General features: G+C 42.7%; 1 protein-coding gene and 1 long non-coding RNA gene across 2 annotated transcripts; both read left to right on the top strand.

The window, feature by feature from the left end:
* Nucleotides 1–5,271: 5,271 nt before the first annotated feature.
* On the top strand, nucleotides 5,272–7,172 carry LOC102706966 (putative CBL-interacting protein kinase 27). Its single transcript, XM_040527642.1, has one exon. The coding sequence runs from the start codon at nucleotides 5,553–5,555 to the stop codon at nucleotides 6,876–6,878; it is 1,326 nt and encodes a 441-aa protein (XP_040383576.1). The 5' UTR covers nucleotides 5,272–5,552; the 3' UTR covers nucleotides 6,879–7,172.
* Nucleotides 7,173–10,461: 3,289 nt separating this feature from the next.
* Nucleotides 10,462–14,914, top strand: LOC107304939. The gene is made up of 11 exons (XR_001550997.2): nucleotides 10,462–10,534; nucleotides 10,618–10,674; nucleotides 10,757–11,093; nucleotides 11,185–11,271; nucleotides 12,128–12,269; nucleotides 13,092–13,208; nucleotides 13,563–13,615; nucleotides 13,723–13,819; nucleotides 13,968–14,140; nucleotides 14,215–14,264; nucleotides 14,403–14,914. It is a non-coding gene; the product is annotated as an uncharacterized LOC107304939 (long non-coding RNA).
* The last annotated feature ends 4,568 nt before the right edge of the window (nucleotides 14,915–19,482 follow it).

The raw sequence follows: 19,482 nt of genomic DNA on the forward strand, positions 1-19,482 counted from the left end.
CTGCCGGACCCCTTTATACATGCACTGTTCACGCACGCAACTCTCCATAAGTTTGTTACATACGGACCCAATCTGGGCCGTCGTAGCGCTTGCTGGGCCAACACATCCTCACACGACGGCCCACGCTGCATGGCGCCTCACTCTACGACTGTAGCTTGTCCGGCACGATCCTTCCAGCCGCTGCCTCATCCTCCACGCCTTCTTCAGGTTCAGCAACGTAGTCCGCCACACCGTCAGGTAGATACCTGACAAAGTCACAGTCAACGAAGAGCGGCTGGCAATGTCGCCGTCCCCATCCCCACCCCCCGCGCATGGCTGGCAACGCCGCCGCGTCCCCCATAGCCCGACGGCGCTGCCTCCTCCCTCACTGTCGGTCGCCGCCGCCTCCTCCCCCACAGTATGCTGGCGCCGCCTCCTCCCTCACTGTCGGCCGCCACCACTGCCTCCTCCCCCACCGCACAACGACGACGACGACGCCACCGACGCCGCCCCTACAGCCCGCTGAGGCCGCCTCCTCCCTCACTGCCAGCCACCGTCGCCGCCCTACTGCCCGACGCCGCCTCCTTTCACTATCCGACGCCACTGCTGGCCGCCGACGCCGCCTCCTCCCTCGCTGCCGGCCGTCGCCGCCGCCCCACTGCCCGACGATGCCTTCTTCCACTTCCCGACGCCGCCCACTCTAGCTCGGTCGCCGCCTCCTCGCACCACACGGCTTAGATGTGAGAAAACACTAAGTTGAGAGAGAGGATGTAACATATGAATTGAGGGGTAAAATAGTGCACTCATAATTGAAATTTAATTTTTTTTTTATTTCATTTATCCTGAACCTAATGGCATGCATCAACCAGGGTCAGACGGCTAATTCACTTTTGGAAAAGAGGTCCAAATTTGCGAAGTTTAAAAAGTAGAGTCAGATCCATAATTAGCCTTCAAATTAAGGTCAAATATGTAATTACCCCTTATAAATATAACTTTTATATACATATTCGTAGTAAAATGATGTAAAAAACAAGATTTAAAAATATATTACGATGAGTAAACCCTAAAATTAATTTTAAATTTAAGGTCACAAGCGCTAGTCTCTTTGCGAGAGATGATTAGTCGCTGTTCATATCGATCACTAGCTAGGCACATCTCGAACCTAGCTAATTGCTGGCATTCTGCTGGTTGTCGTACGTACGTGCAGCAACAGCCCAGCCTGCAGGTTGCTTGTGTGTGTATGGTACGCGCGTGTACGTGGAAAAGATGCAAGCACGTACTTATCTTTCCGGCTTTTAATCAGTTCAGTTCAGCAGCGTACGCGACTAAAAGGGTATTCCGAATTAAGGTTGATGGAGACACTGTTGGCCCAAAATCGGGGAACACCGGCTCAACCGGAAGAAAACCTTTCTACGTTACAAAAGCTACCTCATGAGGTAAGGAACTCATCCCCTTTAAGTTGGTGCTACTCCTCCTCTAAACTTTTAATGTGGGACTATTCCCAACAATCTTTCTCGGCCCATCGCACATTGGTGTCCCTTAGCCCTGACCGGCTCGACACACGAACACATACGGGCCTCACACCCGCGGTCCACTGACCGGCCAAACACATAGGCACATACGGGCCTCACACCCGTGGTCCACTGGGCTTCAGGCTTATACCACTCGAGTGTGCACGTCACTAGAGAGATTGTGGGCCCAACTCTGATACCACTTGTTGGCCCAAAACCGAGAGACGCTGGTCCAACCGGGAGGAAGCCTTTCTATATCCCAAAAGCTACCCCATGAGGTGAGGGACCCTTCCCTTTTAAGTTGATGTCACTTTCCTCTAAACTTTTAACATGGGACTATTCATCAAATGTTAGCTTTACCTAGAAGTCAGTCCCTCACCACACACGCGAGGAAGAAGACAAACGCTACAACGACTACCTCGCCTGTATCTTGGCTTTATTACTCACTGAAATGGACTCGACTCGCTTCAAAATACGAGCCTACACAACCAGTTTTATACCCACGGCGACGCAACGCAGCGCCCACGCACCCACTTAGCGAGCTTCACGCGCACGTATGCATGGCAGCCCGGACGACCTGGTTTCACGCGTTCGTGAGCCACATACTCCTCCACATGAACGGGCCTCCATCCTTCTCTCGCATGGCGTGCTCCTGCATACGCTCAACCGCCAGGACTTGGCCTCTGGACTCACATACATCGAACACACACACCGTGTACAGCGCCACCACGATGCAACACACACGCACCCGCGACGCCCGCGGCTCGCACACATTCATGACAAGCTTATGCCTAACAGACACATCTTGCAAAAGGTGGACAGATCACAGGAAAATTAATTAAGGCAAATTAAGAAGAATTAACAGATCGATAGCACACTCATGGATGCTTGATGGATTGTCTTTTAGGGAAGGATGAAATGTTCTTGATGAGGAATTAATGCTAGTGAAAAAAAGGTTATGTTGGGTGAGAATTTCTGCATACACACTGCTACCTTATTAAAGCTAGGACTGAACAAACGAGAGCAATCACAGTAAAAGATGAACATACTCCTTTTTCTCTTCTTCATGTCGTTCCTGTCCTGCTGGCATCTGGCAAGCTATATTTCTTATCTCGTTGTAGTTAAAAGGCTTATTACTCTTATCAATTTAATAATTCTTATTGTTTTGTACAGTGATTTGGTCTACTAAATTTATCTTCGATTATGATATTCTACTAACATATATATAATAAATAAATAAATATTTACTTTTATTAAAATACATTTTATACTCATGTATATATATTGTACTATCAATTCGAAACTATGTATTTTAAAGTTATTAATAGTTAAAATTTTAAAAGATTGACTATAAATTTATTAAAACTACAAGAATTATAGAAGAAGAGAATATAACTTAGCACAACTCAACGAACGTAACCAGCAGTCCATCAACCTGTCCAGTGCATGGTATGGTGTAGGTGTCATCCTGTGACTGTGAAATGCAGCATGGTGTCAGTTCATTCACTCGCCCATCGTTTGCACCCAAAAAATGACATCGCTAGCGACATCACAAACACAAGGGCTGCATTGCAGTTTACAGGGTGCAAACGCCGGAAGGGAAAATGGGTCGACTCTATGTGCACCCCGGAACGCTCGAAAGCAACGGTTGATAGAACGAATTAACAACTCGATTGGTGCAGATCACCTAAACAGGTGGAGCTGTCAAGTGAAGGATGATGAAGGATGGTGGATTTATGGCGACATGAAACCGAGGGAAAATGTCATGCGAGATACCGGTTTGTGCTATTAGGTATTCAGATTTAGTGATATTGTCATGTAATATTCTCGATGACATTCTATCACTGACATGTGGGTCCTATATGTGTCTGGGCCCACATGCAACCCGCATATCAATGACAGAATGTCACCGAGAATATCACGGTGCAATGTTACTGACTCCGCGTCGGCGCTATTAGGCATCCAAGTGAACTTAGATCTTAGAGTCCTATATGTCATGTCATGGACCGATTAACGACACAAATTTATACGTTACTATAAAAGAATTAGTAGTGAACTGGTGTTGGTAGTCTCTCACCACCACCGTCACCGTAATGCTTTAGGCGTTATTCCTACTTGCTAGCTCTACACAACTCAATTTTCTAAGCATTGTATTTTTATTTTTACATCTTAGATGAATATTTTTATGTATTTTATAAACATAATATAGAACACGGGCGATGTTGTTTGAACCAATCAAAAAATTTTAAAAAAGATTTAATTTTACTATTTTCAATGACCTGTTGGAATGCTGATGCATTAGCTAGTACAGCTTTATACTGAGGACTTTTTCAAAATGCATGACAGAAAAATACATAAAAATAGGAAAAAGAAATTCAGAAATAAGATAGCATTGCATGTGGGAAAGGGAAAAATATGTAAAAATGAAATAAAACTGTATTCTTACCAAAATGCTAGACTGGATTCCTTTTGCCATATCAAAATGAAATAAAGATTGCTGGAACAGTGGGACTGGTTACCTAGAAACATAGTATCAAATTAGCATTCACCCCTCCTCTTCCCACATCGCACAGCACCCCTCCCCTCCGCACGTGCGATCTGTACACCCGTGGATCAAGTAAAGGGTTAATTAAATTAACATTCAACTAAACAATCAATTAGCTTCATAGCCCATCAGTAAGGTCCTCTTCTCTCTGAAGGTTATGACTTCAATTCTTTTAATTTTTTTTTTGATTATTGTACAAAGTTGACAAGAAAAAATTCTATTTTATTTGTGTTTAAATTTTGTGACTAGAAATATTTTATTATATATAATATATAATGTTTACGAATAAAAACATTTTGTTTATGAGGATGGCCGGAGCACGGCATCCCGTTGGATGGGATGCTTTAAATAAAACGGCATAGGGCAGCCCACGTCCGCGCATCTAACTGTCTCCGTACGTTGCTATGCGCCCCACGTCCGCGCATCGACCCGTCTCCACGCATCGCCCCGCGCATCGCATCGCCCCGCCTCTGTACGTCGCTATGCTTTAAACGAAATATCGTTCTTTAGCTTTTCTGTTTGTTTATTTATAGAGTTTATCGATGGAACCGATTTTTCCTATATGTCATTTAAATAGAAGTTTGAAATTTTTTGTTTACTTTTATTTCATAAGAGAACATAATCTAAGAAAAAAATGCTCAGAAGGTTTCATACTTAAATACGAGAAATTACAATTTTCTTTTCCATAGATTTTTTTATGGTACAAACAAAATGATTTTTAAAATTTTTTTTAATATTTATTGGCGCAAGCAACAAGTGTCTACCACTGCAATCTACCTGTATCTTTATATCTTTCCTCTTTATTTGTCATAAAAAATTTTATAGTTTGTTGCGAACCACGGCATATGGCTAGTATAAAGAAACAAACAATCCAATGCCTTAATAATCGGCGAGAACAAGAGGAAAGAAAGGAACTGCTTGGATTTGGATCCGATAATAATGGACCAGGCCCTGGCCCACCGGCCCAGTAATTATTGTGGTGGGCGCCCACCTGCTGGGCCTTCCCTGACGTGTGGATAACGCCCTCACTGACCACTGGGCCCCACACATCGTCACCCAGCCAATACCGCCATACCAAACCACCCACAAAACCAAATCCGTCGCCCGTTTCCCCTTTCCCGGGGCCCACAAGCCAGCACGCGCTAATCCTAGCCGTCGATCTCGCATCCCTGATCGCGCAAGCGTCCGCCATAATACGTCGTGCCGCTGCCGCGTCCGCCTCGCGTGGCAGGGAGCGGGACGGTGAGCTGTGAGCTCCAAAAGAGCTTTTTTTTTTTTTGTGTTCCTCGCGTGCCCGACGCCGCTCTCGCTGGCGGCGGTGGCTCTGCTCCTCCACGTGACGACGGCTGAGGTGCTCGCTCGCTGCTGCCTTGATCGAGGGAATGCGGAACAATGTGTCGGGGCGGGCGCGCTGACCTCGCCGGCGACCGCAGCCTCCGCGGCGGCCGCAACTGCCACCGCAAGCACGTCGAGGACGGGTAGCGCAGTTTCAGGAGGTGCGGTGTGCGGCAACGGCAATGGAGGATGCGGCGGCGGAGGGGAAGGGGGTGGTGTTGTTGCAGGGGAGGTACGAGCTGGGGCGCGTGCTCGGGCACGGCAACTTCGGGCGGGTGCACGCGGCGCGGGACGTGCGCACGGGGCGGGCCGTGGCGATGAAGGTGGTGTCGAAGGACAAGGTGGAGCGCGCCGGGATGGCAGAGCAGATCAAGCGGGAGATCGCCGTGATGAAGATGGTGTCGCACCCAAACATCGTGGAGCTCCACGAGGTGATGGCCACGCGCTCCAAGGTGTACCTGGCGCTCGAGCTCGTCCGGGGCGGCGAGCTGTTCGACCGGATCACCCGCCATGGCCGCGTCGGGGAGGACGTCGCGAGGAGGTACTTCCGACAGCTCGTCTTCGCCGTCGACTTCTGCCATGGCCGCGGGGTGTACCACCGCGACCTTAAGCCCGAGAACCTGCTGCTCGACGAGGCCGGGAACCTCAAGGTCGCCGACTTTGGGCTCAGCGCGCTCGCCTGCCACGCGCGCCCTGATGGGCTACTCCACACCGCGTGCGGCACGCCGGCGTACGTCGCCCCCGAGGTGCTCGCCGGCAGCGGTTACGACGGCGCCAAGGCTGACCTCTGGTCCTGCGGCGTCATCCTCTACGTGCTGCTCGCCGGCGCCCTGCCGTTCCAGCACGAGAACCTCATGTGCATGTACCGCAAGATGCAGCGGGGTGACTTCTGCTGCCCGGTGTGGATGACGACGGACGCCCAGAAGCTCATCAAGATGCTGCTCGACCCCAACCCCGGCACCCGCATCACAGTCCCCGGCCTCGTCGAGACGCCGTGGTTCCGGAAGACACCGCCCGTTCCACGCCCCATCACCGGCCCCGCACCGGCGCCGGTGGACACGCTCGGCAATGCTGGCGACGACAAGGACGAACCGCCCGAGGTGTTGAACGCCTTCCACCTGATCTCGCTGTCCGAGGGCTTCGACCTGTCGCCGCTGTTCGAGCAGGACCCCGCCGCGTCGCCGGGGCGAGCCACGACGCGCGCGGGCGGCATGCGGTTCGCGACGCGGGAGCCGGCGAGCGGGGTGGTCGCGCGGCTGGAGGCGCTGGCGACCGGCGGCGCCATGCGCGTGACGAAGAGCGGCGCGCGCGGGGTGCGCCTCGAGTGCGCAGAGCCCGGGCGCAACGGGCGGCTCGCCGTGGCGGCCGACATCTTCAGCGTGGCGCCATCGTTGATCGTGGTCGACGTCAAGAAGGATAGCGGCGACACGATGGAGTACCGGTCATTCTGCAGCGAGGAGCTCCAGCCGGCGCTGAAGGACATCGTCTGGTCGCCGGCCGCCACCTGAGCACACCACACCACACGGCGTCGCCGTCGTCACTGCCGCCATTATTGCTCGTCGGCAAGCGTGATCAGTTGCCAACCCTAGGGATGCATTATTGTTTGGTGTCTGTATCCGCGCGGGAAAGGCACAAGAATTTGGCGCGAACAATGTGCGTCGCGTTCTGCCCATGCCGATGTGATGGTTTCTGAACAGGCGTGTGAATGTTTTTGAAGTTGATCTGTCATTGTGCTGATTTCATCTCTGTTGAGTATTGAACCAAGCAATTTCTGCTTGACGGTGAAATAAACTTGAAAATATACTTTGGTAAAAAAAATTAAAAGTGAACTTTAAATTTAAAGTTAAAATTTAAATTTTAGGTTATAACCTAGACCCAAAGTCAAGATGACTCTTAGTATCTCACATCACAAGTGAATGGAACTTTGCTGATGCTACTACTTACACAGTTACACTCACCTGAATACCTGATTATCTCTGAGACTGAAGCTACTGCTAGCACCAACAGGCAGACCAAAATATCAATTCTCACATGTGAGTTAACCTTCTCTGAAGCTAGTACTCTCGTCTGATTATCTCTAGTGTTGCAATTAAGCTAGCAACAATCAATTATTGGACCGTGGATCGACAGGCAGGAAGGTTGCAGTTGCAGTGGTCACTGGTCACCTACTACTATGGAGAGTACCATCCATTACTCCGGATCAGCTGACGCGCGAGCGACACGTACGTCGCCCGGTTGGGACAGGGGACGGCATCAGAACCCAAACCAAACTGTGATTGCAATCAACATATTTACAAATAAAAAATAACTTATAAATAAAATATTTATATATATTTTTTTACCGATGTAAAAATAAAATTGAAAAGTAAAATATGATAAAAAAATCTTAAAATATACTCTAAATAAAATTCAACTCTTAGTTTATAAGCACAAGCAGAAAAAAAATCAAATTAGGATATGTCGCCGAATTGAGACCCTTTGCAGTTATAAGTATGATGCCTTTGTCACTTACACGAGGATCTAGCGGACCCTAAACCCATATTAGTGACGAAGACACGGCACATTCGACTACGGAGGATCCTAATCTCGTGTCGCCGGTGTTGGAGAGGTCTAGAGGACGACCCTGGCCGCGACACGCAAGCTGATCGTATTGATGGGCCAAGGACGCAGTGCTGCATACTGGTTGCAGCCGGCCCGTGCACATCTGCATGTGGGGGAATTTAACTTTTTGCCACCTTTAGATTTGGCAATTAGCCAAATACCCTTATTAGGATTACACTTATTATTTTTCTATTGGAGAGAGAAGTTTTTCTATTTTTTTATCATTTTATGTACTATAGGTTGCCACATGTGCATGCCAACATGGAATGGACGTGCAAAATTACCAATCTACCCTTGATTGAAATAGAAGCTCGGTTTAGTGGAGATAAAATTAGAAAATAAATTGAAATATAGAAACTGATAATATCATCTAATTATTTAATTTTAACACTATCATATTATTATTTAATTTTGACATTATCATATTATTATTTAATATTATTTAATTTTAACACTACCATATTATCATCTAATTATTTATTTTATCATATTATTGTTGTCTTACCAATTACTTTCTATATTTCAATTTATTTTCTAATTTTATCTCCACTAAACCAAACTTACATGATGTTTCAATCAGGGATAGATTCTTAATTTTGTACGTCTATTCTATGTTGGCATACACATGTGGCAGCCTATAGTGCACACAGTGGCAAAAAAATAGAAAATCTTTTCTCTCCAATGACAAAATAATAAGTGCAATTCTAAGAAGGGTATTTGGCTAATTGTTAAACCTAAAGATGGCAAAAAGTTAAATTCCCCCGCACGGGGATGCTGCGTTGCTGCTACATGTTGGACTGTTGGGGTGGTGGTGCAGTGCGATTTTTTTATTCTCTAAAACTTTTTTGTTTTCGATTTTAGAACTAAAGCATCTCAAAAAATTAGTTTCAACTCTAAACATTTTCGCTACGCTACCTCATTATGTTCGGCATGACCAATAACAATAACATGTCACCAGTCTCGGTGGTGTGGTGAAATAGTGTTGTTGATGTTATTTCGCCACGTCGACTAAACTGTCTGGACCAAAAGTTTTAGATATGAAAATAAGTTTTAAAAGGGTCTGGTTTTAAAATTAAAAAAATTAAAAAGGTTAGAAATAAAAAATATAGCACGGTACCTGCCGCGTTACCTGCATCCGAATTTGATTTACAGACAAACAGGACAATGGGAATGTGGAAAAGCTCTACATAGGTGTGGTGTTTGAGATAACTGTGATGAAATAATTATCTATTTTTATAGTTATTTGAGGATATAAATACATAAATTTATTATTACGAAAAAAATTAAAGATTAAAATAGAAAATTTTTATATAAAATGTTTGCATGAAAAATATCATTTAGGAGTTTAAGAATCACCTCCGTAAAAATTCAAAATATATAACTAGATTCCAATGGGATCGTAGTAGTATGAACCAATCAATTTAGTCCATTTTTAACACTCTGAATAAATCTCGGTCAAATTTACTTTGTTTTTTACTTAACAATTTTCGACATAAAATACCTCAAAAATCTTTTACATATAACTACAGCACGACTCAAATTGACATAGTTAACAGATTTTGCTTGCAGATGACCGCAAGCCGCCAAGACTTCATCAATTTCCTTTCCCTCCCTCTCACTCCTATCTTCTTTTTTTTTTTCCCGAAATCTATTGGATTTTCTATTGCAGATGACTGTATTTATTGTGTAATGTAAATCAAAATATAGTTTTATAAATTAATTAATAAAATACATGTACTCCCTCAGTCCAAAAACATAAGTATCTAGTCTAGAATTTAAATTTTGTCCAATAATATAGGCTATCTCCAGCAACCTATTAATTCCTGCTAATTTCCAGAAAAGACTCGAAACACGCTCACATCGAGCAACGGTGAGAGTATCTATACTAATATAAAAAGAAAGGAGGAGTTGAAATTTTTTTATGGCCACCCCACCAATTATACACAGGATTTACTAGATCCATTTTCAACCGTTAGATGCACATATCCAATAGCCCAAAATATTTTAAAACAGCTCTCTCTTGCACACGTCCTGAATACGCTTTCTGCCGTGAAAGCCGCCTAGCGAAGTTGCTCTCCTGGCCGCCCGCCCCGCTCCGACGCACAACGGCGCCCCCGCTCCCGGACGTCGCACCAACGCGCGCCGCCGCCCCCGCTCCCGGCTGCTGCCCCTGACCGACACTGCCTCTCCACATCCCGCACGCGACCTATGCCGCCGCCCACCACCGCCGCCGCCCCTCCATCGTGCTGCCGCCGTGACCGGCCCACGACCAACGCCGCCGATCCACGATCTCCACCGCCGACCACCACCCCTCCACCGCGCTATTGCCATGACCGGCCTGCGACCGACGCCGCCGCTCCACCGCGCTCCTCGGATCTCCACCGCCCTGTTCGTCGACCGACCCACTAACCTGGATGATTGTGTGCAGCTGTCAATTATTCAAATTAGATTATATCCTATAAAGACTACACAATGATCAAATATGTCATCATGCAGTTTACTTCCCTTTTTCATTCAGTTGCTCCTCCATCAAGAATCGGACAACTCTGCCCAGCTCTCCCAGGTTTGATTCTTGGTGCTCCATAAACTACTCATAGAAACTTATTTTGTGCAACTTTTTGCATCATAATGTCCTTGTCTTTCAAGATTGATACTGAGCAATTGTTGGCCCACTTAGTAGAAGCAGAAATGATAAAGAGAACAGTACGTTTCCCTACTGTTACTTTTTCTTGGTTTTTTATATTCCGGATTGTTTGTGTCTGATTCTAATGTTTGATTATTTCAGAAAGAAGGATCTCCTCCCCGTTTTCAGCTCTGTATGCCATTTCATCGATGATAAAAACTTATTTTCTATTCACCGTTTTCACTGAGTATGTGATATTGTCAATTTTTTTGTGATTATTTAATGTGTCTGATGATTTGATGACCAGTTACTGATTTGTTGGAATAATCTGATTTGCGTGCCATTTAGCTACATTGTCATTGGGATGGATTTCTTAAATTGCTACCTGATCAATCTAATTCAGCTAGCACTATCGTTTCTGAACTTATTCAGAATAGGAGATTGCACTAAATGAGGTACTGCCTGTGACCATTGCTCGTGATGCTATCCAGTACTCCCTGTAAGTGGCTATCAATTGGTAATCCAGATACTGCTTAGTTTGCATTTGTACTATCAAGATGACATGCAGTAAAGAGATGACATCTTTCCAGGGAGTGGACATCGTGGAGTCTCTACACCAGATTCGTTACCACAATCAGGCTCACTGTCTTGTGTTCTTTCCAAATTTTGTCTCTAATGTAAGGTGTCATCAAAGTATTCTCTTACACAATATTAACTATTTATTACATTTTGACATCAAAATATTCTCTTATAAGGTAGGACTGTAGGAGTAGTATATTTTTTTACAGTAGCTTGTCAATCTAGAAATCAAAACATACCCGCTTAATATTTGTATCAGCTTATCTTAGGGTTCAGTTATTGGCTTGACTTATGGTTCAGGCTGTCCTGCCCATAGCTATTCCTTTCTAATATTTTTGGACCACTAATTAATGTTATTAGTCTTCTATGTAGCTATTGGAAAACTTGTGTTATCAAGCTACGTTGCAGATCTTAAGGAACTTCAACTATGTAAATGTGTGATTTTTAAAGTTAATAGTCAAATCACCCGAGTATTTTCAAACTTAGGCTGCCGGTAATTTTTATTCTTGTCTGGGATCAGTTAACATTATTTATTTTGTAGGATGCACTCAAGGTTTTTGCTATAATATCCAGAACAAAACCTATGTATCTCCTCAAATATAAGTATGCCTGCAAAATACTTCGTTAGTTTTCCTCAGAATGTCCTGTAATCCTTCATGTGAATTACCTTAAGCATGTCACCTGTAGTAATTTTGTTGCTAATTACAACTCAATTGGCACATATGTTCAAGCACGGTATGAATATTTCTTACTGGGAAGAACATGGAACCACAATTTGTGTAGATGTAGATTTCTTTTCAGCATTAGTAAATCTTGCTACAGGTATTGGCCTTGATAGACTGTTGGTGCTGGATGTATGTGCCATTTATCAAATAAAGTTCTTCTGTTTTAAGTTACTGATGACAAAGTGCATAATTTTTTTTTCTTTGCAATAACTGCATTTCCATTTCTTAGCGACTCCAAGCTAGACAATTTCCTATCCAATATGCTGCTGCTGGAGGGATGGGATAAGAAAGGTTGACTGGTGTATGTCTGGCTTCTTAGTTTGTTCAACTCAGATATTCAGCAACAGTCTCATATTATTTTTGATACAACAGTAAGTCATATTTCTAACTTGATTCCATTACCATCATTTTGAATAGGACATTATGTTACTGTAATACAAATGCTTGATAATTAATTACTTGTGTTGGTAAAGATGACCTGAAACTCTGCTGATGAATATGAACGTTCGGACAAAAGCTGTATTCTGCAATTAAAAAGAACTTGTGTGGCTCCTTTGGATTGGATTTACTATAGGATGGTTCCCTTGAAGTCAGCTTACTATATTCCTTTAGCATAAGCGTGGATTTAGCACCAAAATTCAAAATGACAATAGCAAGATAATGTTGAAAACATGTGGTGTAACCTGCGTAGATTAATGAAAAACAACTGATCTAACATGTTTGGTGCGACATGATTAATTGCTTCTCAGTTTAATTGTATGTTCCCCACAAAAAAGTAGTATGGTTTGTATGACACCACCATGAACACATGATATGCAAACCCAGGACGAATGGCAAGAGCCAGGAAAGATTGCTGGTCGGGGTGGGAGAAAGCGAGAATAATTTTTCTACGTAAAGAGAACATGAACACTGACATTAAAACAGCATCCAAAATTCCAAATGTCCTTGGTTCTATAGAATGAAAGGTCTTTTTGTTGCCTGGTTACGCTTCTGTATTGAGAGCTCTTTTTTTTTTCATTTGCTGACACTATTTAGTATTTGCTTACAATTTCTATAATTGAAGATGGTAACTGTACCACAATTGATTGTTACCTGTAGAATGCTTACAGGAGAATATACCATATGTTAATGTTAATTCTCTTTGGAAGTGCACTGTAATTTAATATTTTCTTCGATAATATCTTAATTTTCAGGAAAAGAGTTTGTTGCTTCACTGTTCTGGTTGTTCTCGACATGTTCACCCTGGTTGTCTGACGCCACCTTGGACTGGGATATTAGCTGATGATTGGTCATGCTGCACATGCAATAAGGTCATGTTTAGTTTCCAAAAATTTTTCCCAAAAACATCACATCGAATTTTTGGATATCTAAATAAAACATTAAATATATATATATATAAATATTAAAACTAATTGCACAGTTATGGAGAAAATAGTGAGACGAATCTTTTAAGCCTAATTAGGACGTGATTAGCCATAAGTGCTACAATAACTAACATGTGCTAATGACGGATTAATTAGACTCAAAAGATTCGTCTCGCGGTTTCCAGACGAAATCTGAAATTTGTTTTGTAATTAGACTATGTTTAATACTTCAAATGTGTGTTTAAAGTTTTGATGTGATGCTTGTGCAAATTTTTTTTGCAAACTAAACAATGCCTTAAGTTAGAAGGAGAGGAAAATGAACAAGATGCTCATGTAGCTGATTTTTCACAGAGGTATGTTTGACAAATGACATGTTTTCCTGACCAGAGTTAGTACTATTTATGCATGCAGTCGATTGTTTCTCATATTAGTTGAGAGGTAACTGATGTTTGACCTTCAGATTTACAGGTAGTAAGGTGATAAGCTGTTGACAAGAGAAGCATTTGATCGAGCTCGGAGCATTAATCCTTCATTGGCCTTGCCATGGGAAGGCCTGGGTATTTCTCCAATAGAATTTCATAAAATATTCGCTACATTGTTGTAGATAATTTCTTAGTATATACTAAGTTGAGTAGTTGACTATACTATTTGGCGTGATTTTTAAGGAATGGCCCGGTAAATGAATCTTTTGAAAGCTGCTTGCAGGCTTTGCAGATACTACCCATAAGCATAGTTCATATGTATCATTCTTCTCAGGATAACACTTCCATTGTCAAAATAATTTGGGATTTTGATTTCATTATCATGATATTTTGCCAGAGTTCCAGATTGGTCTTGGAACAATTGCCGCTCATTCCGGTGAATTTCTATCACCTCAGGTATGCTTTCAAAATATTGTAGTACATGAATATTTATGAAACAATTATCCTTTAAACCATTGCTTTGACTGTAGGCTGGTCTTGCAACTGAGGTAGTGTGGGAGTGTGAAGAATTGAAAAGAAGGTATTTATATTCATGTAGCAATTGAAGGAATCTATTTTCTATTTTTATCTTGAATAGCAATGCATGGCAATAAATTCATTTTAAGTTATTTTCAACGCATTCAACACACAGTCTAACAAGTTATCTCAATTTCTTTAGGATTTGTAAGTACTGACAGATTGCATACATATGCTCTGTCACTGTGGAAACTTGATCGACATGATGAAGCTCTTTCAGTATCAAGAAACTTGGCTAAAAGCTTATCCAGTATGAACTAGCAGAGTGCAACTGTGGCTTTGGGGTTTATATGCACGTTGACTACATCTCTGGGAAGGACTCCGCAGCTGCGGTTATTCATAAACCGCCTGGTCAACTCAATTACAGCACAGAGGGAGGCTAGGGCTGGGACCCGGGGAGAGGGGAGTCCAACGCCCAGGGAGAGAGCGTTTGCACAAGTTCATAATAGAACCTTTGTGCATAGTTAAATTTATATTTTAATTAAAGAAATATTCAGGTAATAAATAATTATTGATGTATACTTATTGATTTTGTTTACCATGTGTAAATACTTCAACGCTATTGAGTTTGGTGATGTAGACGGAGCGTTTAGTGTTATTGTAATGGTAGAGAAGAAATTCTAGACAAAGACTGACGAGATGCAACACTTCATATTTATCGATGCTACTATAAGTTTCATACTATTTATACTTTATTATTATAATATTTAATATAGAACTTAGATCGATTTTAATCCTGATTGTATTTTATATAATAATAAATTTAACAATTTATACCGTTGACACCGTAGCGTTAGCACGGACACATTGTAAAAATTCTGTGAAGAACTCCTAAGTGCGGCCAGCTTCCCTGGTTTAAGCCTTTCAAAGGCCCAATTTGTCTGCCCTCGTGGGGTGGGGGGGGGGGGGGATATTGGGCCCAACTTGCTCACGTACTTGGTCCGGATCTTACGGCCCATATGGGTTAATGACCTGAGATTTTTTCAGCCCATGCTATAGTTTCTCTGCCACTTGGCCCACTGGAAGCCGTGGGAAATGAAACGAGTAAAAAAAAATATTCGATTCGTTTTAAGTTATAAGATTTTCTGGATTGACCTTAAATTCATATATGTGCTAATGAATATATATATGTATATATATATATATATATATTCACACACATTAATACAGACGATGAATTTAGACAAACTTACAAAGAATTAGAGCAGGTACAATAACATAATGTAAGCTAGATATAAACACATTTCAAGATGACAAAAGAGGATAGAGAAGAGCAGTGAGCTACAGATTTATAGCCAGCTGCAGCACGAACTCCAAGACACAATATGTATATGACAGATGAGACAGTGTAGTATATATTTTGTAAGTAACTTGTTAGAGATATGGTCCGAATTATTGTCTGTAGTGTATTTGGATTATATTACTAGTTTCTTACTAGGTTTCTTGTAACCGTTTCCTACTAGGAGTAGGAGTAGGATTAGTTTCCTAATGCGATTGTGCAATCCTTTTCCTATTAGGACTGCTTGATTTCTCCATATATATATATATATATATATATATATATATATATATATATATATATATATATATATATATATATATATATATATATCACTTGTAAGCTGCACGGGAAGGGTGCGACGGCCCGTTGTATTCCCCTGCTATTGTAATCATCACCTCATAGTGGATATTGCCGGTTGACGCTCGTGGTTTTTTCCCGCAAGGGTTTTCACGTTAAATCTGCTTCTCGGTTATGCCTCAATTTCCCTAACAAGTGGTATCAGAGCCAAGATCTGATCTACCCAGTTTGCAGCGTTCTTCGTCGAGTGTCTATGGCCAGCGGCAGCGTTCGTCCTCGACGTGAGCGGCGATACAGATTGCATGCATCTGTTCTGTCGGGGCGTCCTCACGCTCGTCCACTTCCTATCCTGCACGCATGCACACCATAGCAAAGGCGAGGAGCAGCAAATAAAAAGTACATCAACAAGTAGCATTGAAGTATGGCTCACTGCTCTCCTGTTCAAAACAAGCGAGATTCTCGTTGTCCTCAAGTTTGGTTCATGCTTGCTATAGTCCAAAAGACTATTTGTCGCAAGGTGATTTTATCTACATGAGGTTTCTGATGATTTTAATTTTTATGCTATAAGGGAATTCATCTCAAAGTGGAGATTGCTAGAGATATGATCCGAATTATTATTTGTAATGTATTTGGATTATATTACTAGTTTCCTACTAGGTTTCATGTTACCGTTTCCAACTAGGAGTAGGAGTAGAATTAGTTTCCTAATAGGATTATGCAATCCTTTTCCTATTAGGACTGCTTGATTTTTCCTTATATATATCCCTTGTAATCTGCACGGGAAGGGTGCGAAGGCCCGGTGTATTCCCCTGCTATTGTAATCCAAAACTCGCAATAGGATCAAATCCTAAAACTGTTGGTATAAATTGGGGGAACCCAACAGAAAGCGAAACGGAGTATTGAAATCTCTTGATAAATTTGATCAAAGTGATAAACGGAAACGAAAATCTTCTCGATGAATTATTTTTTCCTTCCAAACATCAGCTTGTAGAAGAAAAATCAGTAGATCGAAGGGCGCCAGACGTCAGAAATCGATTTGGTCTGACGAACGAGCCAGCGATGGCGGATTGCAAATTCTCATCAAAACCTATCATATACTGAAACTGATCTTGCCATCAAACTTCTCAATGTCTAATTTGGGGAAAGACTTCGAAAATAATTTTACAGATAAAAAATATGATAGGTTGAACAGAGAAAAAACTTCCTGATATGTTGGTGTGTGGATGAAGTGGCAATCTCTAAGAAACTTGAAGCCAGGGCCAGGAGAAAAAAAAATCCAGCGATGCTACTTGTTGTTGTATTTTTTATTTGCTGCTCCTCGCCTTTGCTGTGGTGTGCATGCGTGCAGGACAGGGAGTGGACGAGCGTGAGGACGCCCCGATAGAACAGATGCATGCAATCTGTATCGTCGCTCACGTCGAGGACGAACGCTGCCGCCGGCCATAGACACTCGACGAAGAATGCTACAAACCAGGTAGATCAGATCTTGGCTCTGATACCACTTGTTAGGGAAATTGAGGCATAACCGAGAAACAGATTTAACGTGGAAACCCTTGCGGGAAAAAACCACGGGCGCCAACCAATAATATCCACTATGAGGTGATGATTACAATAGCAGGGGAATACACCGGACCGTCGCACCCTTCCCGTGTCACCTCATAGTGGATATTGCCAGTTGGCGCCTGTGGTTTTTCCCGCAAGAGTTTCCACGTTAAATCTGCTTCTCGGTTATGCCTCAATTTTCCTAACATAACTAATTTCGATACTAGATTAACTATAAATAAATTGGAGAATAAATTGGAGCCGGTAGTCGATTATACTATTAAAATTGCTCTTGCGGTGCGAAGCGAAACAACCAAAAATAACGGCGTGGCGTCAGGTGGTCGGACGGTACGCTGAGGTGATGCGTGCCCGTGCGTGCGCTCGTCTCCATTTGAAAAGGGGGAGATTGTTAAGATCACGTACACGGGAGACGAGGAAAGACGAAAAGATACGCACTCCATCTGTTGAGAGACTATAATATACACGTGGTGGGCTGTACATGATCAGAAAAAACGACTTCGTTTTTAAGCAGCTGGGATATAACAACCTAATATTAAAAGCCTATACCGAAAAAATAAATTTAAGAAAAAAACCATAGAATCAATTTTAAATTTAAAATTATACAAGCCAAACGATATATTTATAAGCATTAGTATAAACGAAAAAATAGGATATTTATGTGTATGGCCATTTACAGGATGAGTTCGTACGCGTCCAAGTAAGTGAAGCGTTTATAGTGTGTTTCCAAAGGGAGAAATATAAGAGTTTCCATGTTAGTCTTTATTATGTATTTAAACGTGCTTTAGCGAACGAATTCAGATATATGTAGGTGTGCATAATGCTCGACACAGCATGTAGATCTGTCGGACTGCTTTCATCCTGCTCATCCATGTTTGGGCACCTGATCCCTATCGGTAACTTTTTTCCATTTTGACCTGTTACGTTCAGTTCCGAAGGCAAAAAAGTAGACTTTCCGAAGGCCTAAAAACTATTCTATTCTAAAGTGGAGAAAGTGGAACCTTTCTTTCCCAGAGCGTTGTAAGCCCTTCTGTCCCGCTTTGGGCCTTCTACCTGTCGAATCCAGACCCTGCTGGAAAATTAGCTTCAAACGAGGTTGCTAGCCCCCCATTCCAGTTCCCTCTGCTTACACCTGGTCAATTCGTTGATCGCCCCTCTTATTTCTTATTTTCAAAAGGGCCCTGCTCTCGTCTCTGCTGACGAAGCCTTTATCTCTATCTCTGTTATCCTCGTACCTGCTGATCAGATCTCTTCGACTCACACTAGACCACCACCGCCACATACCCCATCGGATACGTCCACATGGTCGATGCCCCTAATTCAGGGATGATCGCTTTGGTTTAAGAAGGTTTATTTTGGAAAAGTCAAACGATATATTTATAATAAAAAATAATTTATGAAAAACTTTAATATACATGCTCTTAGCGATGGACGCAGATTCGGTGATATTGCCTCGTGACATTCTTGGTGATATTGAGTCATAGATGTGTGGGACCCACATGGGTCCCACACATCAATGACTCAATGACACCGAAAATATCACGGGGCAATGTCACCTAATCCCGGCCCCTTAGCGATCTTAAGGCTGCAAAACAAACTATGATGATAAAACCTAAAAATTAGCTTTAAATTTAATATTAAAATTTTAAATTTTAGTTTATAAATATTTGCCGTAGCGAAAAGACGAGGCTGCCGGCTATCCCTCCTCGCGAAGACGTACCTCCTCACCTCGACACCTTGACTGAAAAAGCATATAATCCACATAGGGACAGGAACAAACGGGCAACAAAGCGTAGGCTAGAAACTTTGATTGTAGTAGCTGACCGAATCACATACGCACAGCATGCAAGATGCTCAACCACTCAATTGATCCGATGAATTACTTACTTAATTGACCTATAAATGGATTAATCCATTTACACCCTTACACACAGCATGCAAGATGCTTAACCGTTCGTCCCATCACGGGGGTACATGGTGGGGATGTGATCGATCGATTCTCCACCACGGATAGCAGCGGCAGATTGCTCCAAACAGAAAACAAACGGATGGATATGATCATGATGTTTTGGTCCATGGTTCG

Source organism: Oryza brachyantha, chromosome 9, assembly GCF_000231095.2.
Source record: "Oryza brachyantha chromosome 9, ObraRS2, whole genome shotgun sequence".
Classification (NCBI taxonomy): domain Eukaryota; kingdom Viridiplantae; phylum Streptophyta; class Magnoliopsida; order Poales; family Poaceae; genus Oryza; species Oryza brachyantha.